Source organism: Microplitis mediator, chromosome 7 (genome assembly GCF_029852145.1).
Source record: "Microplitis mediator isolate UGA2020A chromosome 7, iyMicMedi2.1, whole genome shotgun sequence".
In the NCBI taxonomy this organism is placed as follows: Eukaryota; Metazoa; Arthropoda; class Insecta; order Hymenoptera; family Braconidae; genus Microplitis; species Microplitis mediator.
Window position 1 is genome coordinate 13,072,008 of NC_079975.1, and position 25,950 is coordinate 13,097,957.

Genomic DNA, 25,950 nt, shown 5'->3' on the forward strand with positions numbered 1-25,950 from the left:
ATTAAATTTAAAAATAATAAATCTTTAATTAATGAACCTAAATTTCTATTTTTTAAACAGTAATTGAGATTTAAAGATAGTTTTCTTTTTAAAATTAATTGAAAATTTAAATATTTTTGTTTATTTTACAATCAATAATAAATTTTATTAACTAATCGAAAAGTACGCCTTGCAAAAAAGTATTTTATTAACAAATATATAATTCAATCAATACAAAAATATTGGATCTCTCCGTTTTAAAACTATATATAGTTTTCAATATATATATAATTTCAATTGAGTACCGCTGAGCTTTGGTAACGTGTGCCAATAGAGGGGATAATGTGAGAGAGACAGTGTAATATGACACGTCTTAAGCAGATCTGGCGCAAGATATGCCCAAGCATCTGCAGATAGCTTCTGGTGTAAGATTTGCCGAAGTTAACTTGATCAATAGATCTTGGGCAAGATCTGTTCAAGATTCTTGCATAACTCTTGGAGTATAACATTACACAAAGTTTTTTAACAAGTCTTGCGCAAGACTTGAAATATAAATCTTTAGACCAGTGTCTGCAGCAAGATACAGGGTCATATAAAGACATAGACAACTAGGAGATTTGAGACCAGGCTTGCGCCAAACTTTTACAAGACTGTTATATGGGTATTTTCCGCGTTGTTGCGAATGGCACGTTCCAGTAAATACGGCAACGGTCATTCTCAACAACTTGCCCTGGTTAAAAAAGTGAATTAAAAAGGATTAAAAAAGCAAACATATTTAATACTACTTAATACTCTCCAATACTCTTAATTCTCCGGAGAATTAAAATCGAACATAAAACGAATCCTTTTTAATTCTCCTTCATCTAGCGAAAAAATTATTATCATTTTAGAATTAGAAAGAATAAAAAAGGATTTAATATTTTTAATCCTAACTTATCCTTTTTAATTCTAAAATAATATTGCAATTTCTGTTCTCGTTGAAAATTCAAGAGAATAAAAGAGGATTCGAAAAAGTTCAATTCTAACTAATTCTTTTTAATTCTAAAATAATATTGCAATTTTTATTCTCACGGTGGATTCAAAAGAATCAAAAAGGATTCAAAAAGTTTGATTCTAACTAATTCTTTTTAATTCTAAAATAATATTGCAATTTTTGTTCTCACGGTGGATTCAAAAGAATAAAAAAGGATTCAAAAAGTTTAATTCTAACTAATTCTTTTTAATTCTAAAATAACTTTAGATTTCTGTTCTCGCGGAGGATTCAAGAGAATAAGAAAGGATTCAAAAAGTTTAATTCTAACTAATTCTTTTTAATTCTAAAATAATATTCAATTTCTGTTCTCGCGGAGGATTCAAGAGAATAAAAGAGGATTCGAAAAAGTTTAATTCTAACTAATTTTTTTTAATTCTAAAATAACTTTGATTTTCTGTTTTCGCGGAGGATTTAAGAGAATAAAAGAGGATTGGAAAAAGTTTAATTCTAACTAATTCTTTTAAATTTTTAAATAATATTCAATTTCTGTTCACGCGGAGAATGCGAGAAAATAAAAGAGGATTCGAAAAAGTTTAATTCTAACTTATTTTTTTTAATTTCAAAGTCATGTTGCAATTCCTGTTCTCGCTGAGAATTCGAGAGAATTGTTACCATAACAAGAAAAATTATTTTTCTTTTAAACTTTAAAAAAACAAAAAAATAATGAATAGCCCGGGAAAAAATGATTTTGCCTAATCATATATGATTATATATGTTCATATATATGATCATATATGATTATATATAATCATATATGAAGTTATATATAATCATGCATGATTATATATGGGGTCATATATAATTATTAGACTGTTTCATATTAAGCGACTATTTTTTTTTTTTTGAAGAACTTTGAAAAATCGAAAGGGTATGTTAAAATATGTTGACAGTTAAGATATGAGCTCTTAATATTGATATTTAGAGGTGGCTGTTTATTATTTTCAGTTTTTCATTTAGTAACATGGTAAAAAATACATAACTTCCGAAAAAATCAAGATACAGAAAATTTCTTCCCAAACATTTTGTAGCAAATTTACCGACCTACAAAAAAGGTCTTTTATGATTTTTGCATAAATTCAACCATTCACAAGATAACCGACGTCAAAGTTTGATACAATTCGAAGAACTTGTTTTTGCTCGTTCTGAATTTTATACCATGTCGACTAATGAGAATTCAGGAATTCTTAATACAGTTTTTTGTAGGAAATTGAATGCTCTACAAAAAAAGTCTCTTATCATTTCTTGATAAATCCATCTGTTCGAAAGTTATTGGAGCATGAAGTCAAGTTAGAGTAAATTTTGAGATCTTTTTACTTTTCCGGCGAAACTATCGGACTTATTTTAAAATGTCATGGGATATTTTTTGTAGACAATTTTATTATCTAGAAATTATCATTGACAAAGTTTTTTGAAATTCTGCATTGTTTTCTAGTTATTTCCATTTTATTGCCAAGCTCTTAAAATCGATAAGAATTATTTTTTTTTCGGTGCTTGGCAATAAAATGGAAATAACTAGAAAACAATGCAGAATTTCAAAAAACTTTATCGATGATAATTTCTAGAAAATAAAATTGTCTACAAAAAATATCCTGTGACATTTTATAATAAGTCCGATAGTTTCGCCGGAAAAGTAAAAAGATCTCAAAATTTACTCTAACTTGACTTCATGCTCCAATAACTTTCGAACAGATGGATTTATCAAGAAATGATAAGAGACTTTTTTTGTAGAGCATTCAATTTCCTACCAAAAACTGTATTAAGAATTCCTGAATTCTCATTAGTCGACATGGTATAAAATTCAGAACGAGCAAAAACAAGTTCTTCGAATTGTATCAAACTTTGACGTCGGTTATCTTGTGAATGGTTGAATTTATGCAAAAATCATAAAAGACCTTTTTCGTAGGTCGGTAAATTTGCTACAAAATGTTTGGGGAGAAATTTTCTGTATCTTGATTTTTTCGGAAGTTATGTATTTTTTACCATGTTACTAAATGAAAAACCGAAAATTATAAACAGCCACCTCTAAATATCAATATTAAGAGCTCATATCTTAACTGTCAACATATTTTAACATACCCTTTCGATTTTTCAAAGTTCTTCAAAAAAAAAAAAAATAGTCGCTTAATTTGAAACAGTCTAATAATTATATATAATTATATATGACCCCATACATATTTAGATCTGATCATACCTGGCTGTTATAAGCCCATATATAAGTCTATATATAATCAGATCTGATTATATATAAGTCTATATATAATTAGATCTGATCAGATCTGATTATATATAAGTCTATGTATAATTAGATATGATCATACCTGGCTGTTATGACCCCATATATAATCATACATAAGTCTATATATGATCAGATCTATTTATATATAAGTCTATATATACTTAGATCTGATCATACCTGGCTGTTATGACCCCATATATAATCATGTACAAGTCTATATATGATCAGGTCTGATCATATATGAGTCTATATATAATTAGATATAATCATACCTGGCTGTTATAACTCCATATATAACCATATATGAGTCTATGTATGATCAGATCTGATCATCTATGTCTATATATAATTAGATATAAGTATACCTAGCTGTTATAACCCCATATATGATCATATATAAGTCTATACATGATTAGATCTGATCAGACATGATTGATACAAACCCATATATAATTAAATATAGGCCTATATATAATTAGATCTGATCAGACGTGACTGATATAAACCTATATGTAGTTATATATGTCTATGTATGTTTAAATCTGATCAGATTTCATTGATATGAAATCTATAAATATTTAAATATATATATATATATATATATATATATATATATATATATATATATATATATATATATATATATATATATATATATATATATATATATATATATATATATATATATTAAATAATATGACAATTTTTTAATATCAATGTTATTAAATTTTTATTCTGTCAACTATCAATCAAACTTCAATCCCCAATACTTGAAAAATGTTCAAAGGTTTCAGCAGTAATTTAAAAGTATAAAGTATCAATTTGATTATTTGAGTTAAGTAATGCCATAAACGTTTCTTAATTGTAAGTGTATAACAGACTAGAGGATCAGACTACAAACCATCGATAACCAAAGTTAAGCAGCATCGGCGTTGGACATTAATTGGATGGGTGACCTCGTAGTAAAATAATTGTCGATGGTTAATAATTTTTTTTTTTTTTTTTATTTAATTTTAACCGACATTGATATTGATGAAGACAATAAATCCTAATTAAACTACTTAATTAATAATTTACAGATATTCTAAATGAGATTCTAAAAATGACTATATTCGTTCATGCATGATCATATATAATCATATATGATCATGTATAAACAGATCAAGTTATGTATGATCAGACCTGGCCAATTTTTGGATCTGATCATATATAGACAATTATGCATGATCATATATGATTAGGCAAAATCATTTTTTCCCGGGAGTAATTATTTATTTATTAAAATTTTATTTTGGGAAAGAAAAGAAATAATAATTTTATACGTGAAATTGCATGCCTTAAGCGCGAGTGTAAGTATGCTCTACTCTATCCTAAAAATAAATAAACTGGAGTCCGTCGGAGTTTTATTTAAATAAATAATAATATAGTGGTTAAAATAGATTGGCCTTTATACCCCAATAAAAGAAAACTTCCTATACATGGGTCATTCCACGCCAAATCGACCACTTTTGAACCCGACTCCTTTAGATTTGGCTGAAAATTTTTTCTCTTTTTCTACCCCATCAAAAACGTTTCTTATAATTTTTTCAAATTTTTTCACCCAACCGAAAAAAAGTTAGAAATTTTTGAAAAAAATGGCTTTTTTTATTTTAAATAGCTATAACTTTTTCAAAATTCGACTGATTAGGACGTTTTTTTTTTCAAAATTTTTGTTTTTAAAAGTAGTCTTTGAAAAAAAAAATACAAAAAAATTATTGCAACCTATCTTCATTGTTTTTTTGTAGATTTTTAGAAAAAATCAAAAATGTTTCGATGTTTACCAGTTTCGATTTTTGATATTTTTTTTTTTATATAAAAGTTTGCCATTTTCTGCAGATCCTCAAATTTTTTCATAGTGATGTTTTTTCGATTTATACTTTTTTTTTCCAATTGAAAAAAAAAAATTTCTTACAACTAGCCTTATTTCTAATAACACCATGCTAAAAATTTTTGAGAGTGCTCAGAAATCTTTAAACTTGGAAAAAAAAAAATAAAAACAAAAAAGTTAAATGGTAATCCTCGAAATAATTTGAATTCTGTTCGAAAAATCAAGTTTAAAACTAGAAGGACCATCTGAATAATTTTTTTTGTATTTTTTTCTGAAAACTACATTCAAAAACAAAAAAAATGAAAAAAAAAAAATTGTAACCGGGATTTGGTTATTATTACAACATCATGCTCGGGAAATAACTAGAACCTGGTGGCTGCCTACGGTAACTGGACAACGAGGGATAATTGAACATCTTCTTACACCAATTGGAAATTGCCACGAGGCAAAGTTGCAGGACGCATGCGCTAGCCTGGAGTACGAGGTAGTAACCGACTCGCCGAGGGGCAGAACGGACAATTCTGTGACAGCTACAATTGAGCTCACCTCGCTTAACATTGTTATGCTTTTCATCACTTTACGATTTCTACTCGATATCTATTAATCAATCTTAGGGAAGCAGTCTACGTCGATCCAACAACTGGTGGAAGTCATTTTGAGTCCAGGAAAACCTGTGGAGTTTGTTCGAGTGAAGTTTTGGTTTGGTTGGAGTTTATTGGGAAATTGGAATTTTATTTGTCACAAACGAAAACTTGGAGATGTGGTCCTGGGCTGACTTAGACGCCAAACGTACCAAGATGGCAGAATCACGAGACGTAGGTGTTTTCCAGTAATAAAGTTTTATATAAATTAATTCTTACTCTGGTAAGATTGAATATTATCATTTGGATTATATAAATTAAATTTATTATAAATAATTACTCTCAGTTGGAGAGCATAAATAAATCGGAAGTTTTCATAAAGGCGAGAGTGAAAATTAAATAATATTGTAATTTAAATCTATAAAGTAAATTCAGATAAAATTATAAAGTCGAGTCAGTGTTTTGTGCTCGCCATTTTGGCGTCAGTAAATCATCAAGATCAACTTCACTCTCACTAGCTTGTGTCGTTAATTATTGTCGCGGTTTTATTTAATTAATTATTGTAAACTGGGGTCTATTGTCTGGGTAAATTGGTTAAATAAAATTGTCATTTATTTTATATATATATATATTAGGGTGGCGCAAAAAAACCGACTATTCTTTTTTTTTCCATCTCGCATGAAAATTTGTTGGTTTACGATGTTTTAAGAAGCCTCTCCACAAATCAGCTCGATAAAAAATTTTTAAGAGGTCGCTCACGAATTTTGAAAATATCAAAAATGATCGAAATTCGGATTTTTATTTAAAAATTTTTTTTTTTCTCGTGGCAGCAATAGTTTATATTTGTAAAATCATGACTGTGCTGAAAATTTCAGCCCAAAATTTAAATATTTAAACGGCGCTCAAGAATTTTGAATATTTTCAAGCGCAGTCTCTTGGACGTTTTTGAGCGATCCTTAAATATTAATAATAAAGCTTCTCGATTTTTTCACCATCAATTTGCATGACAATGAATGAAAATATAACCCGAGAAGTAGAAATAATAAGTTATTTACATACTTTTTTATTTTTTAATCCAATTTGTAGGTTTTTTCGCTCATTCAAAACTTACCAAATTTTATTGTTTAAGACTGTCCTGTATATTTTTGGATATGCAAAAGTTATATTTAAGTGAAATAACAATAATTGAGTTATAAAAACTAATTCAAACTATTAGTTACATATTATCAGTTAATATTCGAAATTCTTGAGCGCCGTTTAAATATTTAAATTTTGGGCTGAAATTTTCAGCATAGTCATGATTTCACAAATATAAACTATTGCTGCCACGAGAAAAAAAAAAAATTTTAAATAAAAATCCGAATTTCGATCATTTTTGATATTTTCAAAATTCGTGAGCGACCTCTTAAAAATTTTTTATCGAGCTGATTTGTGGAGAGGCTTCTTAAAACAACGTAAACTAACAAATTTTCATGCGAGATGGAAAAAAAAAGAATAGTCGGTTTTTTTGCGCCACCCTAATATATATATATATATATATATATATATATATATATATATATATATATATATATATATATACAGTAGAACCTCGATAAGTTAAAATTCAAGGGAAACGTAAAAAAATTTGAGTTATCGAGTTTTTTACTTATCGAGAGTTTAAGTTAGAGAGGTTATTAAAGTAAAATTTTTAACTTAACGAGGTTTATTGATTGGAAACTTGAGTGTGAAAAAGATACATATAATTCAATAGAAATGATAGATTTTTATTTATTTATACATATATATTTACTCTTATATGAAAATTCCTACTGAGTAAAGGTCCTCCCCCTCCCCTTTATCCTTTATTTCCCTAGTTCCCGATTAAGTGAAAGACTAAAGTGAAAATCAATTAAGCTTTTGGCGAAACCTTTTGTTTGCATACATACTTAATACGATGACTCAATGATATTACTTTAAGTTATGGAGGTCACCAAAATATTATTTTAAGTTATCGAGGGCAATGCTCAAAATAATTGTTTGAGTTATCGAGGTTTTGTACTTTAAGTAATAGAGGTTTTAAGCTGTGAAGGGAAGGGAATCAAAAAAATTTTTAAGTTACAGAGGTTTTGAACTTATCGAGGTTTGAGTTATCGAGGTTCTACTGTATATATCACCTATACAAGTCTCTTATTTGATAAGCTTCCTATACTCTCAGAATTTCTAAATATTCCTTGTGACTAGGATCGGGTATTACCCACCCTGTAGAAGAGCTAGTCACAAAACAGTTGATTTCATCAACTGAATCTAATCTTGGCTTCCTGGGCAGGGGGTCACACCCTGGACTGAGGGTCTCGGTTATAAGTTTTTGTTTAGTCGATTTTTGAACAGATGCTGGCAATTCAAAAAAATTCCTTTTACACTCATTGTTTTATGGTTAAAAGATTTTTTTTTTAATTGCCAGCATCTGTCCAAAAATGGACCAAACGAAAATCTTTTTATTTTCATTTTCTTCGTTTTTGAATGTAGTTTTCAGAAAAAAATACAAAAAAATTATTCAGACGGTCCTTCTATTTTTAAACTTGATTTTTCGAACAAAATTCAAATTATTTCGAGGATTACCATTTAAATTTTTTGCTTCTATTTTTTTTTTTCCAAGTTTGAAAGTTTTCTGAGCACTCTCAAAAATTTTTAGCATGGTGTTATGAGAAATAAGGCTAGTTGTAAAAAATTTGTTTTTTCAATTGGAAAAAAAAAGTATAAATCGAAAAAACATCACTCTGAAAAAATTTGAGGATCTGCAGAAAATAGAAAACTTTTATATAAAAAAAAAATATCAAAAATCAAAACTGGTTAACATCGAAAAATTTTTGATTTTTTCTAAAAATCTACAAAAAATCAATGAAGATAGGTTGCAATAATTTTTTTGTATTTTTTTTCAAAAAGTACATTAAAAACCAAAAATTTTGAGAAAAAAAAAACGTCCTAATCAGTCAAATTTTGAAAAAGTTATAGCTATTTAAAATAAAAAAAGCCATTATTTTCAAAACTTTCTAACTTTTTTTCGGTTGGATGGAAAAATTTGAAAAAATTATGAGAAACGTTTTTGATGGGGTAGAAAAAGAGAAAAAATTTTCAGCCAAATCTTTAGATTTGGAAAGGAGTCGGGTTCAAAAGTGGTCGATTTGGCGTGGAGTGCCCCATATATATCTGGTATAGATAATATATTATATTTGGTATGACCAGTGGTCTTCCCCATGAACAGTTCGAGATATCCATCCCAGTTTGGGCTCTCTATATTTTTCTTGGGAATAGTTCTTTATTCTATTCGAATTTTCTGAAGAGGATTAAAAAGTATTGAAAATTGCTAAATATGAATACTTTTTGATTCTATTTAATTCTCTGAAGAGGATTAAAAAGTATTGAAATTGCTAAATTTTAATTCTTTTTAATTCTCTGAAAAGGATTAAAAAGTATTGAATATTGCTAAATATGAATTCTTTTTAATTCTATTGAATTCTCTAAAGAGGATTAAAAAGTATTGAAATTGCTAAATTTGAATTCTTTTTAATTCTTTTTAATTCTCTGAAGAGGATTAAAAAGTATTGGAAATTGCTAAATATGAATTCTTTTTATTTCTATTGCACACCTCAAGCGCGAAAGCGCAGGTGTGCTTTATGGACGGTTTTTTGTATTCGACTATTTTACTCACATCAAAATCTTTTTACACTATTTTTATTACACCAAGATAGGTAAAATTGTATACTAGCATATAAAGAATTTATTAAGGAACAGTTTGAACTCAATATTAAGTCGATTCATTATTTTATTCGTTTAAAATAAATTATTTTAACTCAAGAAACCAGTGCTGTCAATTGTTACGTATGAAACTTCGTAAACACGATAACCCTCGATAGATACCATTAATAGGCCTAAATTTTTAACTTCCCGCTAAGAAAATTGAAAATTTTCAAAAATTCGAGAAGTTATTGGTTTCGGTCCGATTTGCGAAAACCGAATTTCTATCAGATTTTGACGTTTTGAGGTTCTAGGAAGCTATCCTGACTAATTTCACGATGATGTTCGAGTGTATGTATGTGTGTACGTACGTATGCATGCATGTAAATATTCATAACTCTTGAACGAGTGAACCGATTTTGATCTTTGAGGTGTCATTCGACGCGGCTTGTTAATATCTTAAAGCCGTAAAAATTTGAACTTAATCGGTAGGGTGCGTTCAGAGATATTTCAAAAATAAAATTTTTTCGAAAATGTTTTATTTGGATAACTTTTAATTTGCTCGATGGGTTGATTCCAAAATCAACCATCATGCCACCTCAACCATCAAAATCGGTTCATTCGTTCAAGAGAAACCGTTGACGAAAGAATTAAAAAAAAATTTTTTTTTTGGTTTTTTCGAAATTTCTCGAAAACGACTCGATAAATCAATTTCAAAATTTGATCAGCTTTAGAACTTGATAAAACACGTCGATTGCCGCCTCAACCATCAAAATCGGTTAATTCGTTCGCGAGATATCGTGGGAGATAGAAATGCTAAAAATGGTTTTTTACAAAACAATGGCATACAAAAGTATTTGCGAGCTCGAAGAGCTTGAAAATGTATTTACAATAATGTTTTCGAGCTCAACGAGCTCGAAAACAGCGGGAAGTTTTGGGGCTGGCCCGCAGGGTCAACTTATAGACCGATTTTTAATTATTATTTCCTTACGCTAACTATATGGTGAAAGAAAATGTTTCAAAAAAAATTTAATTAATCGATTTGTTTATAAAAAGATTATAAAGTTTATAAAATGTCATGAAAAAATTTGAAAAGTAATCATATAATTCCTAACAAGAATTTAAAATCAGTAATAGCTTAAAATTAAAGAAAACACTTGAGAATACAAAATACCCTCGCAGATTTGAATCACGGTGGAAACACGGTGGGTTTGTTTCATTTTACCACTGTGATTCCGCGGTGGATACACCGTGGGACCACGGTGGTGAAATAGCACAAAGCCACCGTGGAATCACGGTGGATACACTGCGTAATCACAGTGGAAACACCGTGTATACACAGTGGTGAAATGGAACAAACCCACTGTGTAACCACGGTGGATCCATGGTGTTTACACTTATACGGTGTTTTCACCGTGATTCAAATTTGCGAGGGTAATAATGCTCGCTGTACGTACCATTAGAGTACGACTGATATACTATATATATATATTTATCATTTAAAAACGCCGTAGAGTATATATTATATACCTATATATATTATACATATATAGGTATATTGTATACATACAATGCATTCGTACGCTGCCCCGTAGGATATCCTATACACTCACGTCTGAAAAGTGAGAGGTGTGCAGAATAAGCTGCGCACAAAAGTCGTAACGAGGTCATTCATTGAGTAGATTTTACACCTCATACTTTTTCCATACCGGGCTCCTTACATGAAAATCGATTCTTAAGGAGTAAACTCCAAAAAAAATTTGATTCAATTACTGCATTTTGTCGCAAGTTACAATGAATACGGGTTTCATACTTGACGGTTAGGAAATTTTTTTAAACTATTTTGATATTTTTTCCGTTTTTATTGAACTCAATAAAATTTTGAAAAGTATGGAATTAATCTCCATTAATGTAACTGATATTACTATATTTAACCTCAAATTTAAGTAAAATATGAATTAAACCTACAGTAATTGATATATTTGACTCATCGATAGCATCGACCCCACTCTCATTTGTCGGAACCATCTTCACAACCGAGTTGTGGATATTTTTGAGTGTTCCGATAAAAAGACCCCACCAAAACGTTGTGGTGGGTATATCAGGCAAATCTTATGAGCCGCCCGGGAAAAAATGATCAGACCTGACCATGCCTGTTCATGTATGATCAGGCCTGAAATTAGACATGATCAGGCCTGATCATACCTGTCCATGCCTGTTCATGACTGTTCATGCCTGAAGCGTTAAATACAGTCAGGTCTGATCATGCCTGGTCATGTCTGAAGCGTTAAATACGCTCATGCCTAATCATACCTGTCCATGCCTGGTCATGTCTGTTCATGCCTGTTCATGTCTGAAGTGTTAAATACACTCAGGCCTGATCATACCTGTTCATGCCTGGTCATATATGTTCATGTCTGTTCATGGCTGTTCATGTCTGCTCATAGATCTAAAATTTTGTTGACCAAGAATCTATCACGTATAAGATTTTTATTACTTGAAGTTCATACGAAACTTACTTTTCAACTAAATCTCTTAGGTCAGTGGGTAGCGAGTTACACTTTCGAGCGCAAGGTCCACGGTTCAAATCCTGCACACGCCCGAATTTTTTATTTTTTTTATTTTTATAGCAATAATTATATACATGTATAATTGAATATAGTTATACATAATTATATATAATTATATAGGGCCATTTTTTATATATAATTTTTTTACCCGGATGGACATGAACAGACATGAACATACCTGATCAGATCTGAACATACCTGATCAGACCTGAACATGCCTGATCAGGCCTGGCCAGGCATGGTCATTTTTCATGTCTGATCAGGCCTGAAGACTCATGCCTGTTCATGTCTGATCAGGTCTGATCATTTTTTCCCGGGCCCATGAAAAATATATACCCCACTTCAATTTGTCGGAACCATCACCACGACCAAGTTGTGGATATTTTCGAAAGTGCCGATAGGAAGACCCCACTAAAACTGTGTGGTGGATACATCAGGCAAATCTTATGAGCCCATGAAAAATATAAACCCCATTCGGCCCATTCAAAAATATCCACAACTCGGTCGTGGAGATAGTTCCGACAAATGGGAGTGGGGTATATATTTTTACGGGCTCATAAGATTTGCCTGATATACCTACCACACCGTTTTGGTGTCGTCTTCCTATCGGCACATTTGAAAATATCCACAACTCGGTCGTGGTGATGGATCCGACAAATGAGAGTGGGGTCGCTGCTTTCGATAAGTCTAACATATATTACTTACTGTAGGTTTAATTCATATTTTACTAAAGCCTGAAGTTTAATAGAGTAATATCTTAAAAATCTATTTTCGTTCAATGAACGTTCGAATCGTCAGTTACATTAGTATCATTATATTAATTTTACTGTTCATCTATTGGTACAGCAAAATGAACCCGTGTCCAGTACCGGAACAGCCAGTCATATTAATGTTATTAATGTTATGATATGTTAGAGCTTGAAAAGCTCATAAAAAATGATTGCATGTAATAGCATTTTCGAGCTCGAAGAGCTCGAAAATATATTCACAGCAATGTTTTCAAGCTCCTTAAGCTCGAAAACAGCGGGAAGTTATGGGGCTGGCCCGCAGGGTCAACCGACGCCCAGATTTTTTTTTATTGCCTTTGCATTTTTTATCACAAGAACCCTTATGAAAATTACCATCTGAATCCTTTTAGTTTAATTGTAATTAATTAACGACGTGAAACTGATTATTCGTAAAAAATTCAGCTGCTATTTTTACTGTTGTTGTTATTTTTTTCATTATTTCTCTCTATTAACTACTGGTGGCAGCACAAGCGTGTCGATATGTTTGAAAAAAAAGCGACATCTAACACAAAAGGCGGGATATTTAAAAAAAATACCAGTAAAAAAATATTAAACTGAAAATAAGGAATAAAATATAATGAATAAAAATAATATAAAGAATAAAATATAAGGAATAAAAATAAAAAAATCAAATTGATAATTTGTAAGTTGAATGAAGTTGAATAAAAGTTCATAATAAGAAAAAAAATACATTAATATAATATAATAAAAGTAATAATTGAAAATAAAATGAGCGATTGAGGTGTGCACTTTTGGATTTTCCAACATTTTAATTCTCTGAAGAGGATCAAAAAGTATTGAAAATTGCTAAATATGAATTCCCCTTAATTCTATTTGATTCTCTGCGGAGAATTAAAAAGGATTCAATTAATTTTTAATCCTCTTTAATTCTCTTTTTTAACCAGGCTGCGGAATATCTCATGGCAGATAAGGCAGCACTGGTGTTTTGTCGATACCGTGCGTACGTCTTAGATGGTAATAAAGTACTCGCAGAGCAGCATTATGACGCTGGATGTATGCACTTCTTTCCAACACAGGACATGCTGAAAAGAGATGCATGAGCGTCTCTGGATGTTGCTGACACAACCTACGCAAAGTGTCGGGCAGCTGCATCTGGAGTACTTTAGCACGGTATTCGAGGGTATTGATTACACCGTCTTGACAGGCAAAAATATATCCTTCGGTCTCGGACATCAGGCCAGCTGACTTAAGGAAGGAAAACGTCAGCTGGGTGGACAAGCCATGGTCACGCACGTGTTTAAAGAACACGCTGTGCATGGACTTGTCCATGTGTGTACTGAGCAGTTTTTGCGGCTCAGCATTCCTGACGACACTCTTAAATTCCTCCTTGGGGAGTTCAATAAGAGGGTTTACTCTTCCGAGACCGAGGGATTTTGCCGCGTACCTTGCTGCCTTATATAAGAACGTTCCCTTCTGCAGATTCTCATGACTATGAACAATCTGCATAAGGAAGTCGTTCTCATCTGCTGTGAAATTGACAACTTCGTATGTTAGACCCAAAACTAAACGATCGTGTAGACACTCCAAGCTCTGTAGACCTCTCCCTCCGATGTGCCGGGAAAGGTATAATCTGGTGACTGAGGATTTAGGGTGCATGCTCCGATTGATATTCATGACTTAGCGTGTCTTGATATCGAGATCTCTAAGCTCTTTTCGGGTCCATTTAAGGACACCGAAAGAGTAGAGTAGTACTGGGACAGCAAGCATGTTAGTTGCAGAGACTTTGTTTTTCCCGGAAAGTTCTGATGACCAGATTTTCCGGAGTCTCCGCCCATACTCGCTGCAGAAAGTCGTTTTAATTTTCGAGACATCCTGCATAGGACTCCCGTCAATCCCTAGATATTTGTACGACTCTCCGGCGTCAAGATGGTCGATGACGCTCCCATCTACTAACTCGATATCTTCGCGCAAATCAGAGCACTTACCCCTCACCAGATTAACGACCGCGCACTTGTCCAACCCAAAAGCCATGCCGACATCCCGTGTATACTCCCCTACAATGTTTAAGGCTGTCTGAAGGTGCTCCTCATCAGGAGCATATACCTTCAGATCATCCATGTAGAGTAAGTGGGTGATCGAATATTTCCGATCAGTTGGTGATTTTATTATTATTATTATTATTATTATTATTATTATTATTATTATTATTATTATTATTATTATTATTATTATTATTATTATTATTATTATTATTATTATTATTATTATTATTATTATTATTATTATTATTATTATTATTATTATTATTATTATTATTATTATTATTATTATTATTATTATTATTATTATTATTATTATTATTATTATTATTATTATTATTATTATTATTATTATATTATTATTATTATTATTATTATTATTATTATTATTATTATTATTATTATTATTATTATTATTATTATTATTATTATTATTATTATTATTATTATTATTATTATTATTATTATTATTATTATTATTATTATTATTATTATTATTATTATTATTATTATTATTATTATTATTATTATTATTATTATTATTAATATTATTATATTATTATTATTATTATTATTATTATTATTATTATTATTATTATTATTATTATTATTATTATTATTATTATTATTATTATTATTATTATTATTATTATTATTATTATTATTATTATTATTATTATTATTATTATTATTATTATTATTATTATTATTATTATTATTATTATTATTATTATTATTATTATTATTATTATTATTATTATTATTATTATTATTATTATTATTATTATTATTATTATTATTATTATTATTATTATTATTATTTATTATTATTATTATTATTATTATTATTATTATTATTATTATTATTATTATTATTATTATTATTATTATTATTATTATTATTATTATTATTATTATTATTATTATTATTATTATTTTATTATTATTATTATTATTATTATTATTATTATTATTATTATTATTATTATTATTATTATTATTATTATTATTATTATTATTATTATTATTATTATTATTATTATTTCTTTTTAAGTTAAATGCTCAGGGGGTTATCCCCGGTAGTCCGACCCTACCGAGGGCCTCAGGCTGAGCGCCAAATCGTAACTGCTGCGATGCATCATCAACAAGATGATCAGCATGCGCAGCAGGCCAAGTTTCGTTGCCTTAGGAGACGGAGGGACCCGAGAATAACAGCCTTTTGCATCCGCGATGCCAGAAACTCAACTTGCGCTGAACAAGTTGGTATTCTAGCTAGTGCAGACACAAACGACTGTTTCATCCCTCCTAGGACGCCAACAATGAGGACGACAAGTTTGACACGGTAACCTGGGTAAAGTTTGCCAATTTCGAACAGGAGATCCTGATATATCTCGTGTTTGTGCTCTTCTTTAACCGTAATGTTATACTCAGCAGGAGCTGAAAACTCAATGACATAAATGTCACGAGCGGTTTTATCGAAGATCACAATATCAGGTTTATTATGGTCGATTTTCCGCGTTGTTGCGAATGGCACGTTCCAATAAATGCGGCAACGGTCATTCTCAACAACTTGCGGAATATCTCCTGGCAGATAAGGCAGCACTGGTGTTTTATCGATACCGTGCGTATGTCTAAGGTGGTAGTAAAGTACTCGCAGAGCAGCATTATGACGCTGGATGTATGCACTTCTTGCCAGCACAGGACATGCTGACAAGAGATGCATAAGCGTCTCAGGATGTTGCTTACACACCCTACACGATGTGTCGGGTAGCTGCATCTGGAGTACTTTCGCACGGTATTCGAGGGTATTGATTACACCATCTTGGCAGGCAAAAATATATCCTTCGGTCTCGGACATCAGGCCAGCTGACTTAAGGAAGGAAAACGTCAGCTGGGTGGACAAGCCATGGTCACGCACGTGTTTAAAGAACACGCTGTGCATGGACTTGTCCATGTGTGTACTGAGCAGTTTTTGCTGCTCAGCATTCCTGACGACACTCTTAAATTCCTCCTTAGGGAGTTCAATAAGAGGGTTTACTCTTCCGAGACCGAGGGATTTTGCCGCGTACTTTGCTGCCTTATATAAGAACGCTCCCTTCTGCAGATTCTCATGACTATGAACAATCTGCATAAGGAAGTCGTCCTCATCTGCAGTGAAATTGACAACTTCGTATGTTAAACCCAAAACCAAACGATCGTGTAGACACTCCAAGCTCTGTAGACCTCTCCCTCCGATGTGCCGGGAAAGGTATAATCTGGTGACTGAGGATTTAGGGTGCATGCTCCGATTGATATTCATGACTTTGCGTGTCTTGATATCGAAATCCCTAAGCTCTTTTCGGGTCCATTTAAGGACACCGAACGAGTAGAGTAGTACTGGGACAGCAAGCATGTTTGTTGCAGAGACTTTGTTTTTCCCGGAAAGTTCTGATGACCAGATTTTCCGAGTCTCCGCCCATACTCGCTGCAGAGAGTCGTTTTGATTTTCGAGACGTCCTGCATAGGACTCCGTCAATCCCTAGATATTTGTACGACTCTCCGGCGTCAAGATGGTCAATGACGCTCCCATCTACTAACTCGATATCTTCGCGCAAATCAGAGCACTTACCCCTCACCAGATTAACGACCGCGCACTTGTCCAACCCAAAAGCCATGCCGACATCCCGTGTATACTCCCCTACGATATTCAAGGCAGTCTGAAGGTGTTCCTCATCAGGAGCATACACCTTCAGATCATCCATGTAGAGTAAGTGGGTGATCGAGTATTTCCGATCAGTTGGTGGGCCACTGAGTATCCACGGGTACGGCGTAGCGCAACAGATATCGGCAGCAGTGAGATGCAAAACAGCAGCGGGCTCAGGGAATCTCCCTGGAAGACACCTCGCTTGTACTGTACAACTTCGGTCACACGTTTGTCGTTACCACATGAAATGTGGAACCGTGTTCGCCAAAGTTGCATCGTACGCTGTATGCATCCCACTGTATCGCGATTGACCGCAAGGCATTTGAGCAAAAAGAGAATGAGCTCATGAGATGTTGAGTCGAATGCCTTACGGTAGTCAATCCAGGCCATGGACAGGTTGCGCTGATAGTAGACTGCGTCTTGAATGACACATCGATCTACTAACAGATTCTCTTTGCAACCCGACAGGCCTCTTTTACTGCCACGCTGTTCGTATATCTGCTGCCATACAGGATCTATCTCCTGTAAAATGCGATTGTTCAAGATTTTGGTGAAAATCTTATAAACCGCATTCAAACAGGTGATAGGCCTGTAGTTCTTTGGGTCGGACAAGTCACCTTTCTTAGGGATGAGCACGGTTCGCCCTTCTACAAGCCAGCACGGAATAGGTTTGTTGCCTCTGATAAACGCTGTAAATATCCGGGCCAGATGGCTGTGGGTAGAAGTAAGTTTCTTCCACCAAAACAAGTTAATGCCATCCGGACCCGGAGCAGCCCAGTTCTTACCGTTATTCAGAGCCAAACGAACTTCTTCCACGCTGACTTCAGGGCTCTCTTCATCAGCATTGTCGTGTCGGTGGCGTGGCGGACAAAATGCCTCGAAGTCGTTGAGAGCTGGAGTGTCACGATTCACGTCTGGTTGATCACCATACAACTCGGACCAGAAAGCTTCTACTCGCTCGATAGATGGGGGATCGCCAGAAACAGATGTCTTAGGTGTCAGAAAGCGTGAAGGACTCAACCGAAACAAAGAGTTATCGGTAAGCCGCTTCAGCTTTTTCTCTAGTGACTTTTTAGCAGTCACCAGAGCCCGCAACCTGTTAAGGGAACCTTCTTTGATGTTAAGAAGATTCTCCTTATTCAGTGTGTGATGTTGATATCGTAGTCCCGCCGCAATACGGCGGACTTTAGGCGTAAACGCTTTACGAGCATTACGTACTCAATCACACACTGAATGCGGGAGACATGTTTCCGGAGATCATCAATCTTCAGTGAAAGCTGCCCAATGCGACCTCTCATCTTAGCCTCAGGAGAAGAAGTATTATTTCTTGCCGGAGGTAAGAGTGAGGAAGCAGCATCATAGACAGCTTGATTGATGGTGAGTAGAGTAGAATCCTCCTGAATCCGAGTTGATAGCTCGTGGTTTTCCGTGTCAAGTAGATGTTTTGGGTAGTGTATCTTTTTAGAGATACATACTTGCCGTGTGTCAAAATCATTGTCGGCGTCTGCGGAAGAACGGCGTCTCTCTCCTGATGTAGCTGTGCTGGAAAAGACAGACGGTGAGATACTCGTCTGTTAGATAACAGTGATCGTCGTGTTCGCCGGAGATGAGAGGCATAATCACGCAGATGTTGTTGTGAAAAATGGCTATGGTTAGGGTGCATATCGCTCCAGAGAGCATGCATCCTGGCCATGTAACCTCTCCGCTCCGGTTCACTGTTATTATAGCACATCAGGAGATCGACTCGTAATTCCTCCGTCCACCTAAATGCAGTCCGTGTTCGCCAGGGTCGTCATCATTCGGAATCTCGGTGCTCCGCCCAGCTAGTGGGTAGCCCTCATCCGAGAAGGGCTTGTGGGGAGCACTTCTGTGTTCAGGATTGTCTTGAACTCAGTTTACTTCACATTGGGGAGTTAACCCAATGCGAAGGTTGTTGTGCGCTTAGTAGGTCAGTAGATGGAGGGCTGACCTATCTAGCCCACGGTGCGCCACGGAGTAATCAAAATCTCCGCTGGCCGCACAACATGCACCGTGGGCATTATTATTATTATTATTATTATTATTATTATTATTATTATTATTATTATTATTATTATTATTATTATTATTATTATTATTATTATTATTATTATTATTATTATTATTATTATTATTATTATTATTATTATTATTATTATTATTATTATTATTATTATTATTATTATTATTATTATTATTATTATTATTATTATTATTATTATTATTATTATTATTATTATTATTATTATTATTATTATTATTATTATTATTATTATTATTATTATTATTATTATTATTATTATTATTATTATTATTATTATTATTATTATTATTATTATTATTATTATTATTATTATTATTATTATTATTATTATTATTATTATTATTATTATTATTATTATTATTATTATTATTATTATTATTATTATTATTATTATTATTATTATTATTATTATTATTATTATTATTATTATTATTATTATTATTATTATTATTATTATTATTATTATTATTATTATTATTATTATTATTATTATTATTATTATTATTATTATTATTATTATTATTATTATTATTATTATTATTATTATTATTATTATTATTATTATTATTATTATTATTATTATTATTATTATTATTATTATTATTATTATTATTATTATTATTATTATTATTATTATTATTATTATTATTATTATTATTATTATTATTATTATTATTATTATTATTATTATTATTATTATTATTATTATTATTATTATTATTATTATTATTATTATTATTATTATTATTATTATTATTATTATTATTATTATTATTATTATTATTATTATTATTATTATTATTATTATTATTATTATTATTATTATTATTATTATTATTATTATTATTATTATTATTATTATTATTTTTAAGTAAATGCTCAGGGGGTTATCCCGGTAGTCCGACTCTACCGAGGGCCTCAGCTGAGCGCCAAATCGTTACTGCTGCGATGCATCATCAACAAGATGATTAGCATGCGCAGCAGGCCAAGTTTCGTTGCCTAAGTAGACGGAGGGATCCAAGAATTACAGCCTTTTGCATCCTCGATGCCAGAAGCTCAACTTGTGCTGAACAAGTTGGTATTCTAGCCAATGCAGATACAAAAGACTGTTTCATCCCTCCAAGGACGCCAACAATGAGGACGACGAGTTTGACACGGTAGCCTGGGTAAAGTTTGCCAATTTCAAACAGGAGATCCTGATATATCTGGTGTTTGTGCTCTTCTTTGACCGTGATGTTATACTCAGCAGGTGCTGAAAACTCAATGACATAAATGTCGCGAGTGGTTTTATCGAAGAGCACAATATCAGGTTTGTTGTGATCGATTTTCCGCGTTGTCGCGAATGGCACGTTCCAATAAATACGGCAACGGTCATTCTCAACAACTTGCGGAATATCTCCTGGCAGATAAGGCAGCACTGGTGTTTTATCGATACCGTGCGTATGTCTAAGGTGGTAGTAGAGTACTCGCAGAGCAGCATTATGACGCTGGATGTATGCACCTCTTGCCAGCACAGGACATGCTGACAAGAGATGCATAAGCGTCTCAGGATGTTGCTTACACACCCTACACGATGTGTCGGGTAGCTGCATCTGGAGTACTTTCGCACGGTATTCGAGGGTATTGATTACACCATCTTGACAGGCGAAAATATATCCTTCGGTCTCGGACATCAGGCCAGCTGACTTAAGGAAGGAAAACGTCAGCTGGGTGGACAAGCCATGATCACGCACGTGTTTAAAGAACACGCTGTGCATGGACTTGTCCATGTGTGTACTGAGCAGTTTTTGCTGCTCAGCATTCCTGACGACACTCTTAAATTCCTCCTTAGGGAGTTCAATAAGAGGGTTTACTCTTCCGAGACCGAGGGATTTTGCCGCGTACTTTGCTGCCTTATATAAGAACGCTCCCTTCTGCAGATTCTCATGACTATGAACAATCTGCATAAGGAAGTCGTCCTCATCTGCAATGAAATTGACAACTTCGTATGTTAAACCCAAAACCAGACGATCGTGTAGACACTCCAAGCTCTGTAGACCTCTCCCTCCGATGTGCCGGGAAAGGTATAATCTGGTGACTGAGGATTTAGGGTGCATGCTCCGATTGATATTCATGACTTTGCGTGTCTTGATATCGAGATCTCTAAGCTCTTTTCGGGTCCATTTAAGGACACCGAAAGAGTAGAGTAGTACTGGGACAGCAAGTATGTTAGTTGCAGAGACTTTGTTTTTCCCTGAAAGTTCTGATGACCAGATTTTCCGGAGTCTCCGCCCATACTCGCTGCAGAGAGTCGTTTTGATTTTCGAGACGTCCTGCATAGGACTCCCGTCAATCCCTAGATATTTGTACGACTCTCCGGCGTCAAGATGGTCAATGACGCTCCCATCTATTAACTCGATATCTTCGCGCAAATCAGAGCACTTACCCCTCACCAGATTAACGACCGCGCACTTGTCCAACCCAAAAGCCATGCCGACATCCCGTGTATACTCCCCTACGATATTCAAGGCTGTCTGAAGGTGTTCCTCATCAGGAGCATATACCTTCAGATCATCCATGTAGAGTAAGTGGGTGATCGAATATTTCCGATCAGTTGGTGGGCCCACTGAGTATCCACGGGTACGGCGTAGCGCAACAGATATCGGCAGCAGTGAGATGCAAAACAGCAGCGGGCTCAGGGAATCTCCCTGGAAAACACCTCGCTTGTACTGTACAACTTCGGTCACACGTTTGTCGTTGCCACATGAAATGTGGAACCGTGTTCGCCAAAGTTGCATCGTACGCTGTATGCATCCCACTGTATCGCGATTGACCCCAAGGCATTTGAGCAAAAAGAGAATGAGCTCGTGAGATGTTGAGTCGAATGCCTTACGGTAGTCAATCCAGGCCATTGACAGGTTGCGCTGATAGTAGACCGCGTCTTGAATGACACAACGATCTACTAACAGATTCTCTTTGCAACCTGACAAGCCTCTTTTACTGCCACGTTGTTCGTATATCTGCTGCCATACAGGATCTATCTCCTGTAGAATGCGATTATTCAAGATTTTTGTGAAAATCTTATAAACTGCATTCAAACAGGTGATAGGCCTGTAGTTCTTCGGGTCGGACAAGTCACCTTTTTTAGGGATGAGCACGGTTCGCCCTTCTACAAGCCAGCACGGGATAGGTTCGTTGCCTCTGATAAACGCTGTAAATATCCGGGCCAGATGGCTGTGGGTAGAAGTAAGTTTCTTCCACCAAAACAAGTTAATGCCATCCGGACCCGGAGCAGCCCAGTTCTTACCATTATTCAGAGCCAAACGAACCTCTTCCACGCTGACTTCAGGGCTCTCTTCACCAGCATTGTCGTTTCGGTGGTGGCGACAAAATGCCTCGAAGTCGTTGAGAGCTGGAGTGTCACGATTCACGTGCGGTTGATCACCATACAACTCGGACCAAAAAGCTTCTACTCGCTCGATAGATGGGGGATCGCCAGAAACAGATGTCTTAGGTGTCAGAAAGCGTGAAGGACTCAACCGAAACAAAGAGTTATCGGTAAGCCGCTTCAGCTTTTTCTCTAGTGACTTTTTAGCAGTCACCAGAGCCCGCAACCTGTTCAGGGAACCTTCTTTGATGTTAAGAAGATTCTCCTTATTCAGTGTGTGATATTGATATCGTAGTCCCGCCGCAATACGGCGGACTTTAGGCGTAAACGCTTTACGAGCATTTACGAACTCAATCACACACTGAATGCGGGAGACATGTTTCCGGAGATCATCAATCTTCAGTGAAAGCTGCCCAATGCGGCCTCTCATCTTAGCCTCAGGAGAAGAAGTATTATTTCTTGCCGGAGGTAAGAGTGAGGAAGCAGCATCATAGACAGCTTGATTGATGGTGAGTAGAGTAGAATCCTCCTGAATCCGAGTTGATAGCTCGTGGTTTTCCGTGTCAAGTAGATGTTTTGGGTAGTGTATCTTTTTAGAGATACATACTTGTCGTCTTTCAAAATCATTGTCGGCGTCTTCGGAAGAACGGCGTCTCTCCTGATGTAGCTGTGCTGGAAAAGACAGACGGTGAGATACTCGTCTGTTATTTAACAGTGATCGTCGTGTTCGCCGGAGATGAGAGGCATAATCACGCAGATGTTGTTGTGAAAAATGGCTATGGTTAGGGTGCATATCGCTCCAGAGAGCATGCATCCTAGCCATGTAACCTCTCCGCTCCGGTTCACTGTTATTATAGCACATCAGGAGATCGACTCGTAATTCCTCCGTCCACCTAAATGCAGTCCGTTGTTCGCCAGGGTCGTCATCATTCGGAATCTCGGTGCTCCGCCCAGCTAGTGGGTAGCCCTCATCCGAGAAGGGCCGGTTGTGGGGAGCACTTCTGTGTTCAGGATTATCTTGAACTCAGTTTACTTCACATTGGGGAGTTAACCCAATGCGAAGGTTGTTGTGCGCTTAGTAGGTCAGTAGATGGAGGGCTGACCTATCTAGCCCACGGTGCGCCACGGAGTAATCAAAATCTCCGCTGGCCGCACAACATGCACCGTGGGCATTTATTATTATTATTATTATTATTATTATTATTATTATTATTATTATTATTATTATTATTATTATTATTATTATTATTATTATTATTATTATTATTATTATTATTATTATTATTATTATTATTATTATTATTATTATTATTATTATTATTATTATTATTATTATTATTATTATTATTATTATTATTATTATTATTATTATTATTATTATTATTATTATTATTATTATTATTATTATTATTATTATTATTATTATTATTATTATTATTATTATTATTATTATTATTATTATTATTATTATTATTATTATTATTATTATTATTATTATTATTATTATTATTATTATTATTATTATTATTATTATTATTATTATTATTATTATTATTATTATTATTATTATTATTATTATTATTATTATTATTATTATTATTATTATTATTATTATTATTATTATTATTATTATTATTATTATTATTATTATTATTATTATTATTATTATTATTATTATTATTATTATTATTATTATTATTATTATTATTATTATTATTATTATTATTATTATTATTATTATTATTATTATTATTATTATTATTATTATTATTATTATTATTATTATTATTATTATTATTATTATTATTATTATTATTATTATTATTATTATTATTATTATTATTATTATTATTATTATTATTATTATTATTATTATTATTATTATTATTATTATTATTATTATTATTATTATTATTATTATTATTATTATTATTATTATTATTATTATTATTATTATTATTATTATTATTATTATTATTATTATTATTATTATTATTATTATTATTATTATTATTATTATTATTATTATTATTATTATTATTATTATTATTATTATTATTATTATTATTATTATTATTATTATTATTATTATTATTATTATTATTATTATTATTATTATTATTATTATTATTATTATTATTATTATTATTATTATTATTATTATTATTATTATTATTATTATTATTATTATTATTATTATTATTATTATTATTATTATTATTATTATTATTATTATTATTATTATTATTATTATTATTATTATTATTATTATTATTATTATTATTATTATTATTATTATTATTATTATTATTATTATTATTATTATTATTATTATTATTATTATTATTATTATTATTATTATTATTATTATTATTATTATTATTATTATTATTATTATTATTATTATTATTATTATTATTATTATTATTATTATTATTATTATTATTATTATTATTATTATTATTATTATTATTATTATTATTATTATTATTATTATTATTATTATTATTATTATTATTATTATTATTATTATTATTATTATTATTATTATTATTATTATTATTATTATTATTATTATTATTATTATTATTATTATTATTATTATTATTATTATTATTATTATTATTATTATTATTATTATTATTATTATTATTATTATTATTATTATTATTATTATTATTATTATTATTATTATTAAAAAGCTGGCGATTTATACTTTTTTTAAATTCAACTTTTTAAAATATAACATTAGCGTTCGAGACGTGCACTTTTGGATTGTCCAAATTTAAAAAAAATTTTTTTATTGTGTCATTAAATATATTGTATTAAATCATAATAAAATGATTTTGCTTCGTAATTAAAATGATCAAATCATTGTATTTGTAATGATATTTACCGTGAAAATTGTGGGCAAAAGAACATCTGATGTAAGTTGATTATGACTCAAGTCAAGTTCCGATAAATTTCTGATTTCTTGGAAAGCATTATCATCGATCTTACTTATTCTATTGCGTCGAAGACTTAATTTAATGATTGTAGAGTTAGGAAATGGTTTAAGATGAACAAT

The 25,950-nt window shown here is 32.0% G+C and overlaps 1 protein-coding gene across 1 annotated transcript in view; it reads right to left on the bottom strand.

Annotated features, from left to right (window-relative positions):
• Nucleotides 1-25,950, bottom strand: part of LOC130670934 (leucine-rich repeat neuronal protein 3-like) — a gene marked incomplete at its 5' end in the record, with an annotated part of 91,860 nt that extends 65,910 nt beyond the window's left edge. Inside the window, 1 exon segment of the mRNA XM_057474574.1 lies at nt 25,780-25,950. Within this exon segment, the coding sequence (XP_057330557.1) occupies nt 25,780-25,950 (171 nt within the window).